The sequence below is a fragment of the Phalacrocorax carbo genome, chromosome 1 (genome assembly GCF_963921805.1).
Source record: "Phalacrocorax carbo chromosome 1, bPhaCar2.1, whole genome shotgun sequence".
NCBI classification, from domain to species: Eukaryota; Metazoa; Chordata; class Aves; order Suliformes; family Phalacrocoracidae; genus Phalacrocorax; species Phalacrocorax carbo.
Window position 1 is genome coordinate 64,411,761 of NC_087513.1, and position 27,923 is coordinate 64,439,683.

The following is a 27,923-nucleotide window of genomic DNA, read 5'->3' on the forward strand; positions in this document are numbered from 1 at the left end:
GCTGCTCTGTAAGTCATAAAGTTTCTTTCTGGAGATCTTGTTTTGATTTTGGTTTTTTAAAATTTTTTTTCCTAATTATTTTTGGAGAAAGCTAGATAACCCCTTCTGCATTTATTAAAACTGCAACAAAAACCTGACATCTGAGATATGAGTCTAGAAATGTAATACATTTGAACCGAATGAAATCTCATCTTGCCTGACTGGCAGGTTGAGTGACTGATTGTGTAGATTGTATGCTCTCTTTTTAAGTAGATTTCTTCTTGTTATTCATTTGTTTCATTTTTATTTTTTTTAGCCACCAGACTAATGAAATAGTTTTTACTCTTTTTTTTTCTAGCAAAGCCAGGAACCTTTTTGAAAAGAATGCAGCTCCAATTTTGCACTTATCTGGCTTGGATGTAACTGTGGTTAAGGTAAGAACTGTTCTGTTAATATAGATACATTGTCTGCTCTGCTTTGTCCTCTTGAAGAATTGAAATTCAATTCTGATGCATTTGAAATTCTCAGCTGTCCTGTAGACTTCTTGTGAGAGGAAATAAATACTGAGATATTAAGCTGGTACTTAATCTTTTTTAATTCACAGTTAATTTACAAACTGTGTACTGAGTTTTTAATTTTCAGCTAAAGCAGTACATGTGCTTATCCGTCTGTCTAAAGCAGCCCTTCTATAATTCATGTTTGAGAGAAAACCCACTAAACATTTGAGTGCTGGCTACTGGTGCATGCCCATCACTGTTGAAATTGTCAATTCTGCCTGAACTTGTAGAATTCAGAAGTGAGGGACTTTGACGAGCAGCAGAACTGTTCAGATTAATTAAAAATAACCTTTTATTTTTACACTGAAAATATCTCAGTGTATCCCCAGATAATTCAACATTCCCATTACAAAAGCAGAACACTGAGCTCTAAGTGGTGTGAATTAGCAGCATGCTTTTCTTTGGAAAGAGAAGAAAAAGTAAACATGAAGGGATTCTGATCTTTTTGCAGGTTTTTGAGGCTGTGATATGTGGGTTGTTTAATAGTCACTGTGTCCTAGCAGTGAAGTACTCTAATAATGTATCTCTCTTTCTTGGAATCTTTTTCACATGGCTTAGTGTTAAAATGCTGCTTTTATTAATGCCTCCCTCTGATTGTTGAAAATACATAGTCCCACCCTAAGAGAAAAAAATTATTTTTCAAGGTCTAAAACTGATGCTTTGTAGCTTCAGACCCGAAAGGTGGCAAAACAGGGCTGGGCCAGTAACTGAGGCTGAGATGTCCCTGTAAAAGACATGCATTTTGCAAAAAAAAGGGTTTGATGGGTTAGAAAGTCAGCATGCTCTTTAGTGCTAAACCTGTTGTCAGCAGCTTCCTGTCAGGCAGTAGACTTTTATGTAGCTGACTCTGTGTTTCAGGAGATGCACTTGAGCACTTTGGCTGCTTCAGGATGTTGGGACTTTTTCTGCAAGAGTGTGGTTTGCTTCTGGTTTTATTTCAGTGTAAAACTACCTGGAAGTATGATTATTGCTGCGATATTCTAGATCTATTGAATAAGATTTACTCTGACATTTCATTTAGCCTTTGTGCGTGTGTGTGTTTGCTTGCACATCATTGTATTGGGCAGCAGACTTGTTTAATAAGTTGAAGAAATTTCAGAGAATGTCAGCAATACACGCTACCGTGTGCCTATATGAGAATAAGTATTAAGCAAATGGATAGATGATTCTTCTTTTTCTGTAGAAGAGAAATCCTAGAAATAATCACTTGAGTTCTCATGTTTGGATTTCTGTTTCTTCAGACTGATTATGAGGGACAAGCAAAAAAGCTGCTGGAATTGATGGAAAACACAGATCTGATCATTATTGCTGGAGGAGATGGCACAGTACAAGAGGTACGGCAGGAGCTTTGTCCTGGTTTGTTGAGAATCATAGTCAGGCTGAGGGTGAGAAGATTGAGTCTGTGTAATGTAGAAACATCTTAACAGCTATTACCAGAGATTTGTTCATTTTAGTGACTGTGTTTTCAGTCAATGTTATAACCTTCTGGGGATAAGAAAAGTCTGCAAGTTGTTACTAGTCTAAAAGTGATGATGGGAGTGGGGGCAGAAAGAGTGTGACACAACTATCTTCCACAATTTTATTCTAGAATGAGAAAATTATTTGGGGCAACACAATTCTAACTTTTTCTTTCTGTGTAATGGTAGCTGTAACGGTTTAATTTTAAAAGTTCATTCCTATCTGTGCTCCCCAAGAGGAATGCGTGTTTTGCTAAGCAGGAATCAAATAATTTAAAACTTATGTGGGAGTGATAACAAAGCATGGTATATATTTAATAAATGCCTGTTGCCAAGATGATTAATGACAGGAGCAAACTACCAGCAGAACTGGGGGATACTCTATTTTTCAAGGAAGGCTGTATCTCATTAAAGCATTTCCTGGAATGCTAGCTACTGGCTTCATAAGGCAATGGCTAAATGAAATGCAATGACCTTAAGAGAAAGTGGTCAGAATACATCTGCAAGTTTCTTCTGGCCTTAGAATTGATTATTGTTAGTTGCACATTGACCAGCGCTATTTTAGCATCACGCAGAGCATTATTCAATGTTAAAACATTTACACTGACATTGGTTGTGGTGCCAACATACGCTCATGTGCACTTGTAACCCTGCTATTTCCACCATGTTTGCACACTGAACACGCCTCTTTTCCCATGTAAGCAACTGTAGCACCTTCCAAAAAAGAGTAGCTGCTCCTTAAATCTTTTCCAAAGAGTAAATGTGGGTATGAACTTCACAGCTTTCTACTGTAACTGAAAAAATTCTCAGAGCTGAGTGTTTTCCATGTTTTTCAGGTCGTAACTGGACTTCTCCGCAGAGCAGATGAGGTGAGGAAGTGTCATTTCTTAAATTTTGTTTATTTCATTGAGAAAGTGTCTTGTGCATCCACTGTGATCTCTTGGCCTCAGCTGTCTTCTACAGATATGTTGCTGACTAATCTGGAGCCAGCTTGCTGTGTAATACGTCAGCCATGCTAGTGTCCAGCAATTCTGCCCGTTGTTTTTCCTTCCCCTTCTCAGGGAGCACAATGGCTCCCAAGCCATGGCTTTGGGAAGTTTCCAGTGTCAGAGCAGGGATTGTGGAGAAGCCAAATACACAACTTTCAAAGACCCATGGACCAGCTGTGTATGCTGCTTTGTTTGGCAGAAGCATCGGGCAAAAGTACATGTTTTTCTTGTGTTTGTACAGGCTTGAAACCGAACTCAGTTATGGCCATGCTCCTATTGCTTTATGATTGCTTTTGCCATTTTTTCAAGCGTTGAATACCTACCTATGCAGATGGCTGCAGAAAGCAAGTTTTAACCTCTCAAGGTGGATCACTCTGAATGGAAATGAGAGAGGTTTTTCTTTTTAAAGAGGGAGGACAGTGTTATTGAAGAAAGGAGGGAATCATTGTTCCCAAAACCTTCTGGCAGGAGCTGGCAAAAGCTCAATTAAATGATCCAGACAAGATTGTGATGATATCCTTGGCAGCTAGAATTGTATCTGTTTAGGCAGTTGCTTTGTCTGAATGTGACAAGAGAAACTCTGCAACCAAGCCAGTATTTTTAAAGGGGCACTGGCTGTATAAATTTTGATACCTCAGTTTTTTAAATTTAATATTATTATAGTTGACCCCAAGACCTCTATAATCTAAAGATAATGGAAGAACAGTTTCAGAGGCTTTACTGGCTAGTTTTTCTCCTCTATTTTTTGACTTATTATCTTGATGTAGCTTGAGTTGACAAGCAGTAGCATAGAAAATTCTGCATCTGGCACTATTTTGGGTGGAATACTGCATTGCTAGTATTGCCACTGTGTCGCTTTATGTCTTTGGCTAGGGAATCCTTCTTGTCCTTCATATCACTCTGTCCTAGGAGTAGAGATCTGCAGTTCAGTCCCCTCACTCTGTGTTCTGCTTCCCTTGTTACTCGGGTATGTCATACCACTTGCCTGGATGAGAAGAGCCTGTGCAAGGTATTCCAGAAACACTGTTCCTAGCAGCCACGGGAGCAGAGCATGACTGCATGAGCTGAGCTGCAAATAGCCTGTTGTCTGCACACAGTAAAACAAATCTGAAGAAAATGAGGGAAGGGTGTTTGAGATGCATTAAGACTTGGAGGTGGCAGGGAGATAGCAAAGGAGGGCAGGTGGGCATGAAGTGAGGGGGGTATTCTTTAGTTGGTGTGGATTTGCAGTATCATGGCGCTGCTAGTAGCAGTGCCCAGGAGGGAGATGGTACATTGTGATATATGGTAGTTTACATTGATTTGCTGACACGCTTCAAGAAGCACAGTTTATTATGAGGTATAGCGTAATAACTTGCTCCTTCAACAAGCCCTTTTGCTGAACTGTGGTACAGAAAAATAACATGGTCAATGATTTCCAAAAATTAGACCTTCTGCTGCTTCATGATTTGGATGCCAGCGGAATCAATTAATTTCCTTTCCTTAACCAAGAAAACCTCTTTGCCATGCAGGTTACTCTATCAGAGGGGGGATTTCTGCAATTGTAAATGAGATTCGGAGCTTGTGTTGCCACTGTCAGTATTAAGAAAGATGGCAGATTGCTGACAGAATCCATGCATTAGTTAGGTCATGGCTGCCAACCTGCATGTAACAATGCTCTTAATGATTACAGAGAGCTCCTTTGTACCCAGTTGGCAGTGGTGGGTTCACAGATTCAGATGCCATGTTCTGAGTCATTATGTATTACTGCCTCATTTAAGGAAGTGCCTGGCTGCTTAGTGCCAAAGGGGTGATATCAGACACAGCTGTGATCTCCACACAGGAAACTTCGTTCAGCTGATGCAAATGTTAATTTACTCTCCTCATGTGTCCAGGCTGTCTTCAGTAAGATTCCTATAGGATTCATACCTCTTGGGAAGACCTGCACTCTGAGCCACACGCTCTATCCTGAGAGCACGAACCAAGTCCAGTAAGTATTATGTTGCTGAAAGGGGGCTTTTTTATTTGTTTTCAAGGAGCAGTGTTTCTTGGTAGCTTGATACTTTTCTTTCTTCTCTATGTTATATAGAAGTTGGTAGTCTTTGGGCAGAGCCTGATGATTCCCTAGACTTGCCTGAGTTAATGACTTCCAAAAACTGTCTAAAATTAAAAGGAGGAAATGTACGTATTGTTAGAACATGAGATAATTTGCTGTGGCTAATTTCTCTGTGATTGTGTGATGCTCAGAGTTTTCATTAAGAAAAAAAAAAGGGATTAAAAGGATCAAGCCTCTTAGGAAAAGTCAGAAAGGATAAGACAAGGATATAGCAAGGATATGACAAAATGAAAAAAGCCCTTTTGCCACCCCTTCTCCAGTTCAAGGATTCTAGAAACCAGTCCACATATAACCTGGTTAGCACTTGCAAAGCAAGGCATAGAAGAATATCTTCATAGGAAAGGTTGGATCCCATTACTGACTTCTGCAGGGTTTCTCACCCATCCCTGTGATGGGACTGATGCTGGCAACTCTCCAATAACCTGAATCTTCTCTGTCAGCATCCTGGATATGGTCCAGTCTGGCAGTATCTGTTGCCTTCATTTCAGTTTGTTTTGAGTTTGTTTCATCCGCTCCTAAAGTAAAAAGGCTAGTCAACTAAGTTTTCCCCACACTTCATTGCTTTTCAATTTTTTTCCTTCCTCTCCTCCCATACTAATGAATATATTTCTCCTTGCTTCTGAAATCTGTTCACTCTGGTTCTCCCAGTAACTCATTAACATTCTTCTTTGCGGAACCCTTGCTGGTATCCATCATGCATAAAACCCACGAGCCAACTGGCATAACATCCTTCATTAAAACTACCAGAGTGCTTTGAAGCTCAGCAAGATGGACAAGGCTGTAATCAGCAGCTAAGATTAAAATAATAATTTATGTTTGGTTTCTAAAGAAGCTGTTTGAAATGAATGATCTTCTTGTCCCAAGGTAATGAACTGTGCAGGTGAGACTGCAGCATATTGGTGAAGTTGAAAGGATATTTGGTCAATAGGCTGCTTAACAACCCACACCAGTAACAGAACCTGACTTAAGAAGTGCAGAAGTGATATTTTAAAAAGAAATATTCGAGCTTTGGTTCCTTCAGCACTATTAGATCTTACCTTTGGAGAGTGGGAATTGTAGAGGTCTTAGAGAAAGATAAGAGTTAGGAGAAAAGAAGGGCTGAGGGAGGAACAGCTTCCATCTCTGTCTCTGTATTCTAAGCCTGATGAAACCAAGGGCAGCTTCTTCTGCTGATTCACATGAATATTGGGCTGGATCTGAAAACTGCATTTGGTTTGGGTTTTTTTTTTTTCCCTGTCCAGCTGAGACACTGGAAATGTGCACAATGTGGAATTTAAATTTTACCTAACTTTGAAAACAAAGAAGGGATTTTAATGAAATACATACTTTAACATCTGAACATAGAGACTTCTTTATGAACCTAAACACTTTGGTTACAAAATCTTTAGTGCCATGCTTTATGACTCGAGATGAGAAGGTGCCTTAGCTACTGTCCACAGCTTAATGGAGATGAAAATCATGTGAGCACTGCTGACAGGTAGATCTATGTTGATTAAAAACTTCAAAACAAAGTAACATACTAAGGCAATCCTAGACACATGAATTGAGACCAGTCTCATGACCATGCCCTTCTCTTCCAGGTTGTTATGCTTGCCATCTATAAAATAAAACCACGATTTGGGTCCTTAGTGTGTTGAGTACCTGAAACAGCAAGTAACAGAGGTGTCGTGTGATCTGCCAGATTAGTTTGAAGCAGGAGAAATCTCTGAAAAGCTTAGGCTGAGAACTTCCTTTTGCTTTTCATCCCTTTTGCTGTTGATTAGAATGCAGGCTTTGTCATGTGTTGCAGCCAGCCAATTTGCTTTCTGATTTCAAGGAATTGCACCATTTTTTCAGAGTTCTTTCCCTGGGGTTGTTGTGTTTGCTGCAAAAAAGTCCCACCTAGACTCATTTTGCTGAAAAAAAAAAAGTGTAATTCTAAGTCTTGCTTTTATCCTTTCTTGCTGTTTGTTTTCCTTCTTTCCTCTTTGTTTTGCAGACATATTACTAATGCTACATTGGCCATTTTGAAGGGAGAGACAGTTCCACTTGATGTCTTGCAGATCAAGGTAAAAGCATCTACATATTTGGCACCCGATGTTCCTAAAACTTTTCTATTTTTATGTTGTTCTGTTTACATGGACTGCTTTTCCTCTGTGTAATGCTGTCATGAATTTTGGTTTACAATATCAGCAGTTCTGGTGGCAGTTATTTCTCCACTGTGAGCTATGACATCAGATAGTCTAAACTGGAGAAAACACTAGAATGCTTGAACATCTTTTCTTGAGTCTCGGAGATATTGATGAGTACAAAACTTACTAACACTGATATTTCTGTAGAAATGGTGGGAGATAACAATAGCTGTCAGAGCTGATGTAATGCATTCATATGTACTGTGGAGTTAATAGCTTTCTTTTACAAACTGAAAAATGTGAAAACCTTTTGACTATGCCCCATATGGTTTTTTATATTATTTCACATTTATGCTGTAGAGTGGACATCTCTGCAGTGAGAACTTAGTGTCACTGAGCAGAGCTCCTTGCTTTTGGCTGACAATATCCACAGAATGAAATGGCTGTTGCTGGGTGTGCGGTCAAATTCAGTCAACCTCTTCAAAACTTCACCTCTTACATTCCTGTCTGGGAGCAGATGGAATGTATAACACTTAAGTTCTGCTTAACTTTATTGCTGTTAGCTATTTATCATACCTCTTCTGTGAAATTTCACTTTTGGGATTAATCAGAAATCAGATTTTATATAGAAATTATATTTCTCTAGCTGCAAAAAAATGAAGTTGGAAACAAGGTAAGAGAAAGCGATTTTGCAATGTTCATTTTTCTTTACAGGGAGAAAAGGAACAGCCTGTGTTCGCAGTGACTGGTTTGAGATGGGGGTCTTACAGAGATGCAGGAGTTAAAGTTAGCAAGTAAGAAAATACTGGTTTTTGAAATTGTACCTTTTTTAGCATGTCTTGCCTAAAAACACATACTCTCCTCTTGTAAAGAAGTCCTTTTTTGAGTATAGACATTTGACACGCAGAGGTACCCACTCCAGGTAGGTCTCGCATTACACACATGGGAGCGTAAGACATTTCAGCCTCTATGTCATTTGAAATAAACACTGATTTGGTGCTGACCTGTTCTTTTAAGTATTTACTTTCTGCTTGCCTTGTGGTGCCCGCTTCTGGAACTTTATTCAGATTGTATCAGTGGGAAAAGCTCTCCCTTGAGTAAAGTCTAAGTAAAGTAATTGGCCATTGTTTTTCATCGGTTGCCAATGAAAAGATGCATGCAGGCTCTGTAACTCAATTCCAGCAAGGGACATCAGATGCGGTAGAAATGCCCTTCAGTTCCTGCCAGAAATGGCATGGACCGTGCTGCCTGATGACTGTTCTCTGAATGCTAAACTAATAATTGTTGGGCTTTCTCCAAATGGGCATTTAATATGCCACTGTCTGTGTATCAAATGACTAGCATTATCTGGTGAAGGAGTAGAAGGGCCAAAGCAGTTCACTTCTCAGACTGTTAGGGAGGAGTTGCAGCACGTGTCTCAGCTGCACAGCTATAAGGAAATATCATGTGTTTTGGGAATGAGCTATCTTTGTCAGGAAACAAGAGGTAGCAGACCTCTGGAGTCTTGACTGGCAGATATTTGACTAGGATTGAGACGTGATATGGAATGGGAGAGATGCAGTAAATGGTCAGGGTGTTTGTCCCTGGGAAGCAAGGGACATGTTTGGTAGCTTGTGTAGGTGCTGACTTGGCTGTGCTGCCAGCTCTCCACTGATGGCAGCCCCAAGATTAAGGTAGTGCGCTTCTCTCCCCTCTGCACTCTCACTAGGCTTCCTGTGTGTGTGCCCTGTTTTTTGCCTAGTGTCAGCCTTCTCATCTTCTCCTGCAGAGGTTCCCTTTCATAAGAGTCTTTTGGACTCAGTGCTGGAGGCATGACAGCACCTTTTGTACTTGGGGCAGTGTGACCATTTTCAAACCTCATTCTTTCTCATAAATGTTTTGGAATGCACAGAAAATGTGCCCAGCTTGGAAGGCATTTCAGCCACAAATGAATGAGTGCTTGGAGTGTGCTTGGGACAAGGATCATGTGTACTTGTTCTGTTTTTATACTTCTCCCTAAGCATCTGCTTTTGGTCCCTGTCAGAGGGGGGTTATTGGGCTAAATGAATGTTTGGTGTATTCCAGTACAACTGATCTTGTACTTAAATGAAGGCACCTACTATGAAAGGAGTCAAGCTGTAAGCCCCAGTTCCAGAAATCTGTCTGGCTATCCCTTTGCTGAGCACTGTTCTGGTAAGGACATGGTGCTGGCTTATGTTTTTGAGGTTTGATTATTTACAAACAATTTCACAACTTGATGGGAGTGGTGTGACAGTTGCATGCCTTAGTTGTTAATGATACACTTAAATCTGAGTAATCTTGAGCTGATGGTGTTTAATGTGCTTTATTCACCTTTGGTGGAAGAGTGTGATCAAAATGTGTGCCAAGCCTGTCTAAATATAATCGCATCTTTAGATTCTATACAATACTTCATGGCTGGCAGGATTTTTATTTTGTAAAACATTGATTTTGATCTGAGAATCCTTTAGGGCAAGCTGATGTTTGCTGGCACTGTTCTTTTGTAACTGAAGTGTTGATTTTTTGTTTGTTTCCTCCAGCCTCATTCTTTATTGCATATTGTGGTTATGCATCCCACCAGCTGTTAGACCACAGGCCTTTAAATCATTCCCAGTTGTGTCACATGGCCAGGTAAAATTCTGCTACTGAGATGTGACACTGCCTATAGTGAAGATTGTATGCTGCATTTTGGTGATCTGTAACTCAGGAAAGGGATGTTGCTGATAAGCTGCTGTTGATGTGGAGAAACTACCTGAGAGTATCACAGAGAGTATCACAATGCTAAAGGTTGTAGGGGAGCACTAACTTATGTGGCAAACAAGCCTGTGTGCTCTGACTTCACGCAAGATTTCTCCCCTTCCCAGTATCAACCCCAGGATATCTTAGAAGTTCTATCTGTGTTCTTTTTTCAGGTACTGGTACCTTGGACCTCTGAAAACCAAAGCAGCTCACATTTTCAGTACATTTAAGGTAAAGAGTAATTGCAAGGAAAGCGTTTTTGTAGTTGGGAAATTAAAAGGCTGACTGTGCTTTGTATAATTTATGTGCAAGTTTTTGTGAAGGGTTCTGGTAACAATATAAAATGGGAGTGAAACTCGACTTGTTAAAATCCCAATCAATTGATAGACTTAACTCTGAGGAGATGAAGGGGAGGAGGAATACTTAAAAAAATTATTTTCTGCAGCAACAGAGCCTCCGTATCACCAGGGGGAGCCAGTAACCACCTTGGAATCTGGAGAGCAGTAGTGGTGCTGAAGATAACCATTAAAGTGCTCTGACACCTTTTCTCAACAGACTTTCTTATGATAACATTTCATTCTGATTTATTCATCTGGCAGAAGTGGATATAATTAGACTGGTCATGCACGTTAATAATCAGGCTTCCATGTGTAGTAAAATGAACATGAAGATTAATAGCTTATATTTCACCTTAAACTTTTCTGTTGCTTAAAATTGATCCTGGAAAGATTAAAATTTAACCTGCATGAAAGGTGAGGCATTTTCGTTCATGTGCTTTTCCTGTTCTCTGAACACAAGGAGCCCCATGAAAGGCTGTGGAAATACCCAAGAGCTGGTATGGCGGATCAGATTGTGCAGTCCAGCCATGCTGTCTGTGATAGTGCCAACGCTTCCCTTTTTAGGAAGCTCCTGTAAGGGGGAGTTAAATTGTAATGCATCCATGAAAGATTTTTTTTGTTCCCCTCATCCCCAGGAAATTTGAGATGATGATTCTGTGTGCTGGCATTCTAGGTAGAAATATGTTCTTCACTTCCCTCCAGCCCCTTTCTCACTTTTCTTGAGTCCTTAGCCTCAGTTAGTGGCAGTAATAGTGGATTTCACTGCTGAGCTATTCACTGTACATTAAAAAGGTCTGTTTGACCTGCTGAAGGTTGAAGAGAAATACCCACTTTTTCTGCTATTAAGGTAGAAAGGTTTCTATATGATTTCCCCTAGTTGTGGTATTTATTGCTTTATATGCCTCTTCTGTTATCAGTTTGTTAATTTCCATAAGAAGTGGCTTTAGCCTGTTGAGCTCAATCTCTTCCTAGCTTGTCTTAGCTGCTGTGCACTTCATCTTTTCTGGTTTTGCTGCAGCTGTCCTTTGAAACAGGATGACCTGTAGATGAAAACAATGTAAGAGGAAGGAACTCACCTCTGATATTGGTAGGGGCATTGTTATGAGTGTTATCATCTCTTCTAAAATATACAGGCTTAAATTACTACAGCATTGCTGCGTTTCCTTTAGTCATTAATACTTATTGTTCGTGTATTGCCCTACTGATACAACCTCTGTCCTGTTTATTATGTAAGTATGATAGTGGAGCCTTTCCTTGCTCTCAGAGGCATGAGGAAAATTAGCTCAACAACCTCTGCTGTATTATCCAAAACTACTTCTAAAGTTTTGTGCATAGAAAATAATTGTTGTGCATAGAAAAATAATTGTTGTGTGTAGAAGAATAACTGTATTGAATACATGTGGACTCTTGGCTGTGTTGCTTTAGCATATACATTTAAAAAACAATCATATTATGCCCTCCATAAGTCCTATGTTTTGAGCATTTCAGAAATTATTTTTAAAACAAAATGAGAGGAAGTAAACCTTGTCAGCATCTGGAAGTATTTCAGGAGCTAAGGTTCTTCTGTGGCCCATCAGTTTGTGGCACTGGAATCTGAAATATCACTGAGAATAATGTGTTACTTTTTTTTTTACTTCTTTTTTTCCTCAGATGCTTTATAAAGCTCACCTGACTTGCATTAAGGCCTATTGTATTGCTGTCTATAAGCAGCTGACTGTAAGGTCAGATCTTGATTGTTTAAATTGTTGGAGAACAAAGGCCTGCCAGGTTTAGTGCCTCTTGGCTGCACACAGCACTGTAGTCTTTGCCTGTTTGCACTAGACCCCGCTGTGCAGTTGCTCTTTGAGGTTGCCTTTGTGCCATGAAGAAACCAATAGTGCTTTCAAACATTAATGTTGACCTTGCTGGTTTTGGTTGTTCCCTCCAGCCGGAAGCAGCTGGGTCACCCTGCCACACATCAGCTGCAAAGAAAACATGTCTTTACCCTCTGCTTATAGAGGGGAAAATACCCCCCTTCTATGTGGGAAAGGAGTAGATTAGCAGACTTGGGAACTGCAGGTAATCTTTTCCAAGCTGCAAAAATGTCATCTCACATATATGTGAGATATATACCTGGAGGCTGGAGAGCAATAAGGTAGGCTGAGGCAGTGGTGGGATCTGGATAGCCCTGAGAAGTACTTGAGAGCACACAATAAACAGGCTGAAGGACTAAATAGATAGGTAGGTGCTCAGACAAAGGTAGGTGCTCAACAAAAGGCCCTTTATCTTCTGTCTTTCCTTTCCATGTAAATCCAAGGAATGGCCTAAGAAACATCAAGCTGCTCTCATGTATCTGGGTCCAACCGAGCGACCTCCAGAAGAGCCAGAGGAGAAGCCGTCCAGACCTCCTTTGTACGTGAGGCTTTACAGACGACTTCGGTTGTACTGGTCGTCCCCTCCAAAAGGTGAGGTGTGTGCATTTTGGCGTAAACTCACAGGCAGGCTTTACTCTTCTAATAGATCGGGATGGGTGTGGGGTGGGTGTTCTGCTTTACTTTTCTGCTCTCTCATTTTTATATTATTATATTTTTATATTATTACATTATATGCAGTGATTGCATCAGTAGACAAGGGAAGAGCAATGGATGTCATCTATCTGGACTTCTCTAAGGCCTTTGGTATGGTCCCCCACAGCATCCTTCTCTCTAAATTGGGGAGATACAGATTTGATGGGTGGACTGCTTGGTGGATAAGGAATTGGTTGGATGGTTGCATCCAGAGGGTAGTGGTCGATGTCCAGATGGAGGCTGGTGACGAGTGGTGTCCTTCAGGAGTCCGTGCTGGGACCAGTGCTGTGTAACATTTTCATCAATGACTTGGCGGGTTCGTGTCCACCCCCAGCGAGTTTGCAGATGACACCAAGCTGAATGGTGCAATTGACACACCAGAAGGACGGGATGTCATCCAAAGAGACCTGGACAAGCTGGGGAGGTGGACCTGTGAAAACCTCATGAGGTTCAACAAGGCCAAGTGCAAGGTCCTGCACCTGGGTTGGGGCAACCTCCGATATCAATACAGGATGAAGGGACTGAGAGCAGCCCTGTGGAAAAGGACTTGGGGGTACTGGTGAACGAAAAGCTGGACATGAGCCAGCAATGTGTGCTTGCAGCCCAGAAGGCCAACCGTATCCTGGGCTGCATCAAAAGAAGCGTGGCCAGCAGGTCAAGGAGGTGATTCTGCCCCTCTACTATGCTCTGGTGAGACCCCACTGGAGTACTGTGTCCAGCTCTGGACTCCTCAGCACAGAAGGACGTGGAGCTGTTGGAGCAGGTCTAGAGGAGGACCACAGAAATGATCAGAGGAATGGAGCACCTCTCCTGTGAAGAAAGACTAAGAGAGTTGGGGTTATTCAGCCTGGAGAAGAGAAGGCTCTGGGGAGACCATTTTGCAGCCTATCAGATCAGATGGTGATCACAAGGGGTGATGGTTTTAAACTGAAAAAGGGTAGATTCAGACTAGATATAAAGAAGAACTTATTTACAGTGAGAGTGGGGAAGTACTGGAACAGGTCTCCCAGAGAGATGGTAGAAGCCCCATCCCTAGAGACATTCAAGGTCAGATTGGACGGGGCTCTGAGCAACCTGATCTGGTTAAAGATGTCCCTGCTCACTGCAGGAGTGTTGGACTAGATGACCTCTGAAGGTCCCTTCCAACCCAAACCATTCTATGATTCCATGATTCTATTACTATTTATTAAAACTGTGACTTTGTCAAGATAGTTACAGTGATATCTGCCAGAAATGGAACAGAGTAGTCCTGTCAGTGCTTGTGGTTTCATAAATAAAAATTCATTTGTAAAGAAGCCAGGGTATGCCCTGGGCTCACAGTTGTTTGCCATTGCCATGGAAGCCTCTGTAGGTGACACTTGGCTCCTATGGGCATGCTTTTTGAAATCTTCCTCCTGTAGAATGGCTTCTTAGTGGGCTGGTGAGAGAAGAGCAGCTCCTGTTTTTCTGGGTGGGGGGAGTTGCTGACACAGAGCAACAACTTACTTAAAATAGACAATAAAAGTTGGGGCATTCAGAAGCCTTAAGTTTCTCTTAGTACATTAAGTTCCTTTCTGTACCATAAATTTTCTTCTCTGTGCTCTGTGAATCTCTCTTGGGTTGGCTTGTTAGCTAGGCGGTGCGTGTGGCAGGCTGCAGAAGGAAGGGGGGTGGTTTATTTTGTGCAAACTGGAGCGATGCAAAGTCCTTGTGTTTTCTTGGCTAGTAGAGGTGATTTAGACAGAAGCATGGACTAAGTGACCTGTATATGAGAACTGAACCTTGGGGTTTCCTCCTACAGAAGACACATGTTATCACTGCATCGTAAACATTGGAGTCCTGGTTTTCTGCTAGCAGTTCTTCATGTGTTTTCTAGATGTTCCTGTAATACTAGCCCAGGAGATCTGTAACCCCTGGGCATAAAGACTCACAGGCTGCCATGTAATGCGCTCGATACTCTTTTCTGCTACTGTGTGAATACTGGTGGTATTTTTGTCTTTCCCTCAGTTCTCCCAAGCTCCTTTTTCCTTTTTTAAGGTTTTGATGTTTGAAAGAAACAAAGCTAGTGGTCTCAATGGGTCAGAGTGATTTTTGCAGATTGATGTTTCATGCTTCATAGCAGTGAAACGATGATCTGTGTAACTAAATGCCACTTAATGATATCTTCTGTTCTGGATTCGCAGAAATCCCCCAGGAGGTAGCCCCAGAGGACTGGGAAGAACTGAAGCTATCTACCATTGAGCTTTCCATTGCAACTCGGAACAGGCAGCTTGATCTGACAGTAAGACCATGGCACAACCGGATTCCAAATGCTGCCTGCCCACACTGTTTTCCTTTCTTGCTAAACTTCTATTCTTTGGTCTATATCAATAAAACTGCCCCATGCAAGGAGGGGCCCATGGCTGAATCTAAGCTTGGGCAAGTTTCAGAGCCAGTGTAAAAGCATGTAAAACCGGGATGCAGTGGGATCAGGGAGAATTTGTATAATGAGAAGGTTTCACTAGCCAAACAGAAGCTGTAGGGTTATCCAGAAGAAACCAAGGCATCAAAATAGGCACTCCTTTCCTTCTTGACTCATGGGGGAGTGATACTATTCTATCGACTGCTGCTGGAAGGAAGCTGTAAGCCTGAGTGTCTGCCTAGAGTTGTGGCTTTTCCTCTGTCTTTTGGCTTGGACAGCAAAGAGTTAAAAAGAACTGGGGACAAGAGAAAAGAGAGGGGCTACACTGAGTTAAAGGACAGGAAATGCAGGTGGTTGTGGAAGAGTAGAACCAAGGGAGCAAGGAGCTGTTTCTGTCATAACCACCTTAGCACGCTCGTACTGTTCATTCACTGTTTTAAAACCTGTCGTTGGCTTATGTCTGTGTTTTGGTGTGATTTTATTGCTGTGAAAGCTATTTGGATAGATGTCAGTCTTCACTTTTACTGTAAAATGCTAACACAGTGATCCTGTACTGATGAGCTGCCCTTTATGTCTTCCTCATGGCTGCAGGAAACCACTGCCACTACCCCCAGATTAGCGGGAGCTGTTGAACTTACTGCAACGTGTTTTTTGCTCAGAATTCAGGGTCTTTAAGAACCTGAAAATTTGTGTTGTATTGACATGTTATCTTTGTAGGATCAGTTAAAAAAAACAAACAAACAAACCCCAGGCAAATCTAGTCTTAAAATTTTCTCCTGTTTTTTCCTTAAAATGTACCACATTAATTTTAGTTTCTTCTTTATCACTGGCTTATGATTTGGAGTACCAGTGTCCTAGTAATGGTAGAAGCTGTACAGAGACTACCAGGGTATTTGGGTTTTTTAGTGGTTTCTAGATGGCCCTTGAACAAAGCAGTTTTGGTTGCTGAACTGGATTAGAGTAGGTCTGGTTTTACATTACATCACTTACAAGAACTGAAAAACTATCAGACTTTACACCTTCAGGATGCACTTTAATACTGGTATTGAACAAAGAAGTGATGTAGGGTTCTTAGGTCTCTTGCATAGCCTAGAGAAATGGGCAAGTTTACATTAGGGCAGTTGTACTTCTCTGTTTCTAGAGCTGCATCTTTTAGTCTACAGTTATGGACCCCTAACAACTGCTTCTAACTCCCACTCTTGAAGCCATCAGAGCTGAACAACAGCTCTCAAATCGATACAGGGCATATCTGCACAGTGTTGTCAGCCTCTCCTGTCTTTCTGCCTCACCTCAGATTCATGCCTAGGCTGCCCTGTTGAAGAGAAGCTGATAAAGCCATACAGGTGCAGCTCAGACGGTGCCAAGCCTGCTTCTGCAGATAATGGCAAATGAATAAAACAAGTTATACTCATAGATGCATTTATTTTTACTTTTGTCATTTTGATTGCATCTGCACTAGGACCTTTGCCAGGACAGAGATGTTAAAATAAATAAATGAAAAATGAATTGCATCTTAATCAAAGTTGCTTTCCCGGCAAAAGCTTTACTGTATACTTGGTTTAAGGGCAGGCTTTAAATAGAAAAGAAGCTAAGTAAGGAGTTTAAAGGAATGATATCAAGAACGCTTTGACTTCCAATTTGTATTGTTTAAAATTCTCTTACTGTAGTGTTTGGTGGCTAAATGTTGCAACATTGCACTATTGCTTAGAGTCATGAAAGACCCATTGGTTAGAAATCTTTGTGAACCGAAGTAAACCCAGGTGATGTGCTATTACTGTGTTTAATAAGTGTGTGAAATGTAACAAGAAGCCAAATGTGTGAATCATTATTTCCCTTCTTGTGGTATTTATTTTTGAATAGTTATCTATCTAGAACTTATAATCTGAATCACAAGTTGAGAGTGGAGAAAAGCATGAAATGCAGAAATGCATTTTCTGCCTCCTTTCATGGGACAATGGACTGGGCATTTTGTGAACATGTTGCAGTATCATGGGTGTGGCATTTGGAAGTGTTAACTGCTTCATTTCTGAATCTTTTTTTGCATAGCACACTGAAGACTTCATGGATATTTGCATTGAAGCAGATACTGTCAGCAAAGGACAGTTTGTAAACAGAGGGTGAGTATGGGGAGGCTGCAAAAAGGCGACAGAATCTCTATGAGTCAGAACGCTAATTCTGAGAAGTGTGCTGTTTTTCTCAGGTCTTGTGCTGCAGAACTTGGGAGCAGAGGGCTGCAAAGGACACCAGTCAGTAATGCTTCATGAGGATTACTGATTTTGTTTTTTAAAATTCTTAGTAATTTTCTCTTTCTGGAAACAAGAGAGAGTAGTCTACTTGGAGTTCTTTCTAGCTTCTAGTTCTTTCTGATAGCTTCTAGCTGTTGGTGCTACTTGGAAAATACTGTTATAACCGAGTTTTATAGACAGCCAAACACAGATTTGTCTCCAGAATCTTTTAGCCCTAGCTGCTCAGTGGATTGAGAGGCAGGTCACAGAGCTGATATGTTTGTATTAGTGGTACCTGGAATTTTTGAACTCTGATGAGACAGGCCCTGCTTCTAAGTGAAGGGCTCCCTTGACTCAGTAAATCTTGTAAGAAATTAGGTCTGAGCTGGAAGAACTTTGGCAAGATGAGAATTTAAATAGGGACTTTAAACAAATGTATTGGTGCTGCTTGCACATGGAGTAAGAAGGCTGCAGGTATGAAGCAGCAGTGTGTAGAAAGGAGCGAACCTGTATTTCTTCCTTTGTGCGTGGAATGCTGTCTTGTGTGTTTGTTCCTCCTGCTCTCACCAGACACAAATCTGAGCTGCTTTTTCCAGCTACTCCCTACAGTCCCACTAGCAAATGCTCTGCATCTTCAGTGGAGTTTTTACCTGCAACAACAGATTTTCCTACTAAATCCAGGAGTGCTCTTCTGCATATTACCTTTTTATTTGCCAATACCGTTTTCTAGTCTTAGAGCTCCCTCTAGTGAAAGCAATGGAAAGATTTCAATACATTTTTACCTGCTGCTTGTCACCCTAATATGTATGTTTTGTTTATGATACTAATAGCAGCAGCAGGCCCCTTATCTGAGCATCCCATGAGCCTCAGTGGATATAGGATCTTCTGACCTATGCATACACGGTAGGTCAGGTTACCACCTGCAACTGCTTTTAAAGTGCATGCGCCATGTGGACTGTAGGTTGCTTGGGACTGAAATCTTTGCTTTGAAGCCTACAGAAGGAATGGAAGAGGAGATTTTCTCATTATCAGCAAGAGGAATCTGGCCTCTCAAAGGAGGGAGACAAAGGAGATGCTAGGTTCTTGGACACTTTGCTAGCAGAAAAAATGTGGATGAATTTGTGTGATTTAAAGGAGTGGTATTTGAGTGTACACCCACTATAAAGAATGTCTCCCGTGTGGACTGGACATGCTTCAGACAGTAGCATGTCACATTTTCTGACTGCAGTTACACTGTCACGCAGAAAAAGCCTCCAATGAGAATTAACATGCTCTGCTGGCTAGAGCTAATTAGAGGCAGTAGCAAAAGCTTTGAGCTGTTGTTCAAGCAAAGCTCAAAGAAACAAGCTCTTTTGATAAAATAGTGCCAAAAAGTCTGTGGGTAACAAAGGAGAAAGAGGTGGTGTATGGGGTGCGGGAGCAGCGGGAGGGACTGGTTAGTCCTACAGAGAGGAGTCAGAACAGAAGAAATATGCCCTGTTTTTGCAAGGCAAAATCAGGGTGTTCGGAGAAGCTTTTCACTGCACAATGCCCTTTGGCAGCTAGGTTTGAATCAAGCCCATTATTAGACCATTATTAGAGGCCCCCATTGCCTAGCACCAACAAGGTTTGTCTTTTTTTTAATGCATAGTTTTAAACTCCACCAGTATTTGGGGGATTGAAAAGATTTTTAAGGAAAATACCTTATCAGTGCAGATATCAAGGGGGTTTTATATTGATTTATATTGATATGAGCTGATCAGAACTGATGGATCACACAGAAGAAACCCACGCATCCAGCGGGAAACTACCATGCAGGCTCAGGCAGTGTGTGTGCGGGGTGTATGGGGGAGTGCATCAGAGTGCTGGAGGGCAACCGCTGTTGGATTTCAAAGAAGGGAGTAGGCTAACCCAGGTGTATAAAAGTGCTCTCCGGCTGTGGATCAGATTTGTGTGAACAAGAGCATCTGCAGCAGGGATAGAGATGATCTTTAAGGTAAGATGTGGGATGAACAGGTGGTTACACTGTAGTGCTTATGAAGTGCTGGAAGGGGAGTGGGGATGGAAAGTGTAGCATCAGTAATCCACATCTTGATAACCAGCTTAGATTCCGTATGTGAAAGTACGAAGAGCTGTCACTCCAGGACTTGAATACAGTTACCAGCTATGGTGCAGAAGGCTGGTTTTTTGGTTAGAGAGTCTTAATTTGAATCACTTCACATTGGCCACTTCTGGAGACAAGAACTAGGTTAAAATATTGTGTGTTATCTGCAATAATTGTTGTGGTTATCTCTATGCCTGTATTTTTGTAATTCAGCATATGGAGTGGGATAAAGCAATTAATTGGAACTGTTGCTGTTAGGCTTTGGTCTTGCTCCTGTTTCAGCTGGCTCTTTTGTCTTGAGTAAGGAGTGGAATCAAGTAGAAATGATTTCTGATATTTCTATACTGGGTCACTAGAGAGGCAATCACTGCAAGTGTCTATTTGCTTCTACCACCGTTCCCCTTTGACTGATCTTTAGTTCCATGTCTGGCCTCTTCTGAGCTTCCCTTGACCCCATAATTCCATCTATGTAGAGCTTCATTTACCTTCATGGACCAAAAAATCTACTTGCTCACCTGAGTGCAATGTCTAGGATCTTGTATGTCAAACTTTGAGCAGGTTAAACCTTAAGCAGGGAATCTTGCTGCTTGTTTGTACAACACTACATAAACTGGCAATATTGCTTGCCATCAATGATTTATAATGTATATGGCTGGGGGGAAGTTTAATTCCCCCACATTCATTCATTAATCTTTAAGTGTATACATATTTGATTAAAAACAAACTTCCCGCAGTTAGTCTTCCTTCTGTCCTTCCCTCCCCTTTCCTTTGGTGTCTTAGGTTTTTTTTTCCTTTGTCTTTGATTATTATCTCCTGTTTCAATCCTGCCTTCTCATGTTCTTTTTCTGGGATTTTCTGTGATTTTAAGAGGCGCTCGCATTCCTCAGGGCATAGAAGGCTTGGCGTATAGGGAGTTTTTGACATGTTTTTGTGACATCTTTTCTTGGGAAATATTTAAATACACTCTTCTTTCATAACAGTCTACAGAATAGACAGAAAAGTTGGGGACAGCTGGCATTGCCTGTTGGAGGAATATCTGTGATAATTCTTGATGTTTGAGACCTGTAACACATTAACGCTCTAACTCTCTGCTGTCCCCTTTGCTATTTGTGTGTTGCTGTCTGTCTGGAGAGGAGCCCAAACTGAGGGTTTACTGCCTGGGGTGTGGTGTACCCTTTGTCAAGGGTCAGCCAAAAGGTTCTGTGTGTTTTCAGCCAGGAGGACAGAGGTAGGTCAGCGTACCCAAGAGCTTGTGCATGCTCTGCAGCAGCATGCGCTGGGAAAAGGAATCGCAATGCGCTATTCTGTAACGGTTGATCCAGTGACAGGACAGCAACCTAAGTCTTGAAAAAGACCACATGGCACTTGCATGACCAGCTTTCTAAGACAGGCAACTGCCTTCTATGTGCTCCCTTTGACATCCACAGAAGGAGGAAAGTAGCACTTCTGTAAGTACAGTGTGTAAACAACAATCAGGCACCAGAAGAGAGAGAGAGTAACTGACAAAAAAGGGTATATTATTTGGAATGGGTAAAATGATGATGTTCTGGGTGTTTCTTCACAAGAGCAATAAAAAAGCAGCTAATAAGAAACTTCAGGCTGACTGATGGTGATGTGAGAAGAGAGGCTTTTTTTGGTTGGTTTGTTTTTTAGATGGTAGTTTAGCGGTTCAGTATAACTCTAATTCTATCAGGTTTTTTGGCTTAGGGTTGCTTAGGTTGCTGGTAAGTTATGTGGGTGCATGGGACATGAGGACATGGTAGTCATTGATTGCAGGAATTGTACAGTTCAGCATGTAAGTGAGGAGCACAAAACTGCTGTATGTTCAGATATACAAAACTCTAAGTTCAAATACATTGTGAGCCTCAGAGCTGAAGCTGGTTGGAGGTTGTCAGTGCGTACTGTTATATGTATTAACTGCAGCAGAAGACTAAATGCCTATTTTACGTTCTCACAGTTAAACCCACAAATATTTGTATATACACATAACCTTCAAGTTTACCAAATGCACAGTGACTTACCAACCCACAATGATGTGTCATCCCTAAAGATGGCTATTTCCTAGAGAATCATCTCCTTACCTTACCTCTCTTTTTGTTTGAACAGGAGTCGAAAGATGCGTGATCCACATATATGCCCTGAAGGGAGTCAGTGCATCCAAGCCAGCAGATGCATCTTGCAACTTCCAGAGGTGAGAAGCTGAGGGAGCTGGAAAACTCTGTCATTTTATTTCCTCATGCCAGTTGATGCTGCACATTAAGAAATCCCTACTCCAAACCTCAGAGTTTGACGCCAGCGAGACTCTCAGTTTCTTGTTGCGACAACTTGGTCCCTGGCTAGGAGACGCGTACTGGAAAGTGGTCTGTAAACCAGAGGGGAAACTTCATTCTGCCAGTAAATGGTGACAGACCTTTTAGGTAGACAGTGGCAGTGGTTGTAAAGGGCCTCTTACTCAGGTGCATTGCATATCCACACCTTCTTAGTATTGAAGACTGAATTCCTCATCTACATTTTACCCTAGAAGGGATTGTGATGTAGAGGAGATAAATATTAGAAGCTTAATGGAGACCAAGGAGGGTGACACAAGGCAGTGGGGCTCAGATCACTATGGTGAAATGTCTTGAAAGTTTGAATAGATGAGGCTGAAAAAGAGGGCAAAACTGTGTCCGCCTGTGGAGTTTAGATAAGTCTTTTATTGCCTCTTAGAAAGAAGGCAGCTGTTATTGCAGCCTTGGGGAGGACTTTTTCTTGTTTTTGCAAGGACATGAAGTCAATCTCATAGATAATTTCTATCTTCAAATGATCTATCATTCAGCAACAGAATTTCATGTTAAGAGAGAATAGAACACACCAAAGGGTGACAAAATCTGTGGCTACGAAGTGAAAATCATAAATTATGATGTCATGATTAGCCAGCATCCTAATACTTGTATCAAGCTTGTATCATGGCAGTTTTGTGATTCTGAAAGAATACTCTGAAGTGCTGGGCTAAGTACAGCTGAGCCATAAGTAAGAGTTGTGGTACAAAATGAGCTTTTCATGCTGCAGCTGCTGTGAAAATATTCAGCTATGTGTGCATGGTACAAAGCAGAGCCGTTCAGTTCAGTCACCTAGCTCTCATAAAGGAACTGGATGCAGCTCGGAGGAGTCTCACCAGCTTTGCAGAGAAGCAGGATATCTTGATCCAGGTGGACTGCTATACCTCTGACTTCCAGGACCTGTGCTACATTCTCTAATCTGCGCTGTTCTGGTGTACCAATTCACTTGGACGTAGTTTGGGTATCCACGGAACGTAGCCCTGCCTTGAGTCAAGCAGTCACCAAATCTGTTTAGGTGTACTCAGCCTGCCATTTTGATAACGGTTTTAATCACTGATGACTTTATAAGTGTTAAAGAAAATGCTCAGGAAAGTTCTTCTGAGTAATTCCTGACCAGTGAATTACTTTGCATCTCACGTTTCAGATCAGTATAGTAAAACAACACCAAAAGGTGTTCATAACGTGGATTTAATAGGAGTTATTCAACAGGCACTTCAGATTAGTTTACGTCACCACTGGCAGACCAAGATCTAAGTGCATATAATTGTACTTCCAATAGCAAAGAATCCTTCAGTATAAACAATGTGGTTCGTTAAAGCTCCCTAGCATTTAATTACCACCAATGAGCAACTAAGTGAGGTAACATGTAACAGGCTCTTAATATATTATGTGCAGTGAAGGATAGCTCTCGTGTTGCTGAGACCAAATGGGCTGGAAGGCATAGGGAGGGGCCACATATTCAACTGCAGTCTGTTAGTAAAACTGGGTATCGGTATTACAGCATTGTTGAAATAATCTGTTTGATGTTTAACCCTGATCAGCACTGTTATCTGTACACAGGGCACTGAGGGATCCTTTGGCATTGATAATGAGGAGTACGAAGCTATGCCTGTGGAGGTGAAGCTATTACCCCGTAAACTCCGGTTCTTCTGTGATCCCAGAATAAGAGAGCAGATGCTCCGTGCAACAGTACAATGAGAATTCATGTCAAAGGAGCCAGTGTTTACCAGCCTTATCAGGGTCTCTTCAAGGTACATGAGACCTCATCACAGACTCAATGAGCCCCACCAGACTAATAAGCCATTTGGCTGTTTTTATGCACAAGGTACTTCTATTGGAAGTAGCTGATCTGGCTAGTCTCAAGGGGGGTTAAAAATGCAAATTAAATTTTTAAGAAATGCATGTTAACTTGATGGCATCTTTTCCCCCAAAGAAGTCATCAGTGTTCCATTTACAGCACTGCAGGCTGAGTGCTGTGTGCCAGATGCTACTGCTTTAATGCAATTGTATATTAAAGTAAAATGAAAGCACACTTGTCCTTGTGATTCAAGAGTTTAGGTCTACTTTACCTATGCATAAATTTTGCAAAACCTAGTACTTTGGAAAAATTTATTTTGGGGGAGTAATGAGAAGAACATCTATGGAATTGCCACATTAAAACAAGTGGTTGGTTACCTGCTCTGTCACAAAATAACTTGAAGATCGGTGATGAAATCTTCAGAGGAAGTTTTAAAAATTCCCCATATGTGTCTGGATAAAATATTTATGTTATTTTTTTCATCTTGTCAGATTCAACAGCACACAGTTACAGTTAATAATATAGTAGAAATATATTCCTTTGATCAAATTTAGGTATGTTACACAGAAGCAAATTGGAAAATGTCATCATTGACCCAAAGCTGTATGAAGTACATGTGGAAAGACTCTTTAACAAGTCAAATGAGTCTTTGGAAGTATTCATTTTATTCCTGTAGCAGTGTAACAGAAATAAGAGCATCCAAATAACTTTTTCATTGATTGTGTCTGGTTGCTCTTCTCTTTAATGTAAACAGTGCTCATCACTTCTTATGCAACCTACATTCCCTGGAGCCCCAGTGCTGTAATTAGTTTTGTTGCTTTTCTGAGTTTTTGTTTACAGCTTCACTTTAATTGCTGAAAGGAATTATTACTGACTTAGGCAAGGTTATCTGTTGCCCTTCTTATTATAACTTACAAGTTCATATGATTCTGCCTTGCTTACTGGAAGAAAGAAATTTGATCCTTTTCTGATGTGATTGTTGTTTGTAGATAGTCCCCATATTGTGCTGTGATGTAGTCTTAAGTTCATCTGTTGATTCCTTGCTGTAATCAAAATGAGGACATTCGTGAATTGACTTCCAGCAGCTTTGTTAAAGACTGCATCGTGGCTGTGTGCTGCTGCAACAGCATCCTCTGCTGGAGACTTGCTAAAGGAAAAATGCTTTCAAAGAGGAAGTAGGGTTGGTTTTCTGGTGATGCCACAACCAAAACCGAATGTTGTCCTTCCCTTGACTATAGTGTGAGAAACTAATTACCTCAGCTACTGGGGTGAGCACTCATCCCTTTCTTGACTAAGATCTAGGGGAATAGAAGCCTGCTAGTTCTTTTTAATAGTTATGCTGGTGATAGGGCCTGTGTTGTGCTGTCTTTCTTCTGATCTGCAGCAAATAACAGTGCCCAGTGGACCCCTGAGATATTCTCCAAGGAACATGTTGGCTGTGCTCTGCTCTTTTTGCTTGCCACAGAGACACCCAGAAAGTTGCTCTGCAGCCACTGGCTCATTTAGAGTCAGGGGCAGTTCTCAGCAATTGACTTTTTCATTAAGCTAATGCTTGTGTAATAAAATTGGCAATGCTTTTGTTCAGGTGGCAGGAAAGACAAGGCAGCAGCCATTTCAAAAAGGTATGCTTTAATTGTATTAAAAAAATACCCATGTTTTAGTAAGCAGTTTACACAGCCACAGGCCTATGGGAGCAAGCACACATCTGCAAGATGCAAACAACATCAGAGCTGTTAGAACTACAACCAGCCTGCTACAAGGGACGAGTTGATCAGAACTAGCTTCTGGTTCATCTGTACTGTTTTATAGGGAAAATGACTAATTCTTTTCCATAGTACCAGATGCACAGCTCCCACTGCAATGCAATTCCTTGTTGAAGGTCACCAAGAGCTCCCTTCAGAATTGGTATTGTGAATGCTGCTCTGATGTTAAAGTACCAAGGATCGTCTGAGACACAGGCTGATATTTAAATAGTCTTATCAGCGTAAGTTGAGTAGCTTGTATAAATACTATTCAAGTCATTATTCCCCTTCTTCTACAATTCAGAGGTCTTCCATTATAGAGTGGTTCTAGACCTCTGAATTGCAACGTTCAGAGGGGGTAGGTGTGAGGAAAACATTACATCAACAAGTAGGGGCTGAGCCTGCTATCTAGAGTGTTGAGGAAAGGGCTCAGTTCTCACATTTCTGTCTGACAGCAAGACAACTTTCTCTCCATGAACTCCAAGACAGGAAGCAGAATCCTAGGTCCCACCCAAGAAAACACTTATCCTGGCTTCAACTTACAGTCCATTCTAGAATGGCTTAAAATACTGTAACATAAATAAAAAGGAAGGATAATAAACTAATGATGGACCAGCCCAAGGCACCTGTTTATTTTAACCATGGTGAAACACTCCCATTCAAATGGCATGTTATATTAATTGGGCCCTGAAATCCTGGTTCATAGGCATTTAGTACTCTGTTTTAGACAGACACATAATTCTGTTAAGTCAGTACATTCCAGTCCCTCACAAAAGACTTACGTGTTGTCTTCTCCCATAATCACTAGACCGCTAGTTTTGGGGGGGCAGAAAGGAGACAGCAACTAACCTGGAAGTAATAGCTGTGATGAGAGAATTTGGGTCAGTACATGTCCTGTGTACCTAGACTTCTGCATTAGGATGCAGTGCTCATGCCCTTCCCCCTCCCAGAGCAAAGCATGCCTGCCCCTTGCATAGTCTGTGATCAAGAGGGCCACAGCTGCTCCTACCTTTTTGCCCATTAACTTTGGCAGTTCTTAAAATGGAAGAAGTATTGCAGTAGCACTGCTTTACAGAATAAGCTGTACAGTAAGCTACTTCCCCTTGAAATGGTGATGGAACTTTCTTCTGCCCTTAAGGATGCTCAATAGGCAAGCTCATCTCCTGTGACACGGCCATTAGCTCTAATATAAATTGGAGTAACTACTTTATATATGCTAGAAAAGAAGGTATTAGCATGTCTCTAAGACAAATCTGAACTTTAATTCAGTAAAATGCCTTTCTCCTAGTATCCCACTATAGTTCTTAGTTGTCCTTGGCTCTACGCAGCTTGGCCTAACCTTGCAGTGAGAAGACTTCTGTGATTTAAGTGTCTGGCATGATATCCTGTGTTCAGACTGAAAACCTAGCTTTACCCTCCAATCCAGATAGTACAAGCAGTAATAAGTCATTACTTGATTATACATTCCTAGTGCAAATTGAATGAAGATGCCACTATGAAGCTCTTGCTCTCCTGTTTAAACTCAAGCAAGTACCGAGAACCTGCAATGGCTGTGCTATGACTTGGGTGTTAGTGAGGAACATACCAGACTGTGTCTACCAGGGCACAGGATATACACATGGTTACCGTAACCACCAGTCAGCCTGAGCTCTGATCACAAGCAACTGACCAGAGACATCACACCAAAGAAATTAAAGGCACCACTGTAAAGGCAAAGTACTTCAAATGGAGAAGAGGATTTTTTGCAGTCATCAGCATGTCCTACCTCATGCCATGCTCTCCTCCCTTTTTTAATTCAAAATAAGTAACTATTTCCCTTCCAGCTGCTAGTATTCAAAAAAGCAACTATTAAGTGCCAGGGTGCCAGGGAGGGGGTTTTAAATGCATGCACTTAACTGTTTTACCTTGAAGCATGTCATTTCCCGGAAAGACGATTCAGTGAAGTTGGTTCCAAACAAAAACAGCCTACTGAACAAGCCCACGTGACCCAAGCTGTAGTAATTTGTTTATATTATGTACCCATTTATCGAGGATTTTCCCACATGTGACAACAATGAAAGTAATGTCTATTAGAAGAGTGCAGGTGGAACATTCTTTTGCAGCAAATCAAACAAGGAAGGGTTAGGGTGGAGAAGTCTTGTTTTCTGTCTCTTGTAGCAGTCGCCCGCCAAGAGAGGCTGTAGAGAAGCAAAACTACAAGGAAGAGCAAAATAGGCTGTAGCCATCCAGCAGGGATGCAGCATGGATGCTCCTTTTACAGCAATCTGCTTGCTTTGACGCTTCTGCACCCACACTACTGCTAGCAACTGAAGACCTAGTTTCTGGAAAGCAGAGGTTTAATAAATGACAAATAGTAATTTCAGGAGGTTCTGCTCCCTGGGCTCTAGCAGTGCTGTCTAGCAGACCTGATGTTCTGACAGCTTGTGAACATGCACCCTAACGTGGTGTGTTAGAAAGCCTCTGACTGCAGAGGCTGTAAAATTTCAATGACAAATTAAAGGTTTGTTTCTATTTAGTTCAGCAAAAGAACTAGTGACATCAAAGAGCACAGAAAGTCATTAACAGCTGA

At 41.4% G+C, this 27,923-nt stretch overlaps 1 protein-coding gene across 1 annotated transcript in view; it reads left to right on the forward strand.

Annotated features, from left to right (window-relative positions):
* Positions 1-23,846, forward strand: part of AGK (acylglycerol kinase) — a 38,418-nt gene extending 14,572 nt beyond the window's left edge. The window contains exons 4-15 of the mRNA XM_064457347.1: positions 338-413; positions 1,778-1,870; positions 2,830-2,862; positions 4,857-4,951; positions 7,056-7,125; positions 7,903-7,982; positions 10,098-10,155; positions 12,559-12,706; positions 14,971-15,068; positions 17,235-17,305; positions 21,603-21,687; positions 23,375-23,846. Coding sequence (XP_064313417.1) covers positions 338-413; positions 1,778-1,870; positions 2,830-2,862; positions 4,857-4,951; positions 7,056-7,125; positions 7,903-7,982; positions 10,098-10,155; positions 12,559-12,706; positions 14,971-15,068; positions 17,235-17,305; positions 21,603-21,687; positions 23,375-23,512 — 1,045 coding nt within the window. The 3' untranslated portion in view covers positions 23,513-23,846. The remainder of the gene's footprint in view (positions 1-337; positions 414-1,777; positions 1,871-2,829; positions 2,863-4,856; positions 4,952-7,055; positions 7,126-7,902; positions 7,983-10,097; positions 10,156-12,558; positions 12,707-14,970; positions 15,069-17,234; positions 17,306-21,602; positions 21,688-23,374) is intronic.
* The last annotated feature ends 4,077 nt before the right edge of the window (positions 23,847-27,923 follow it).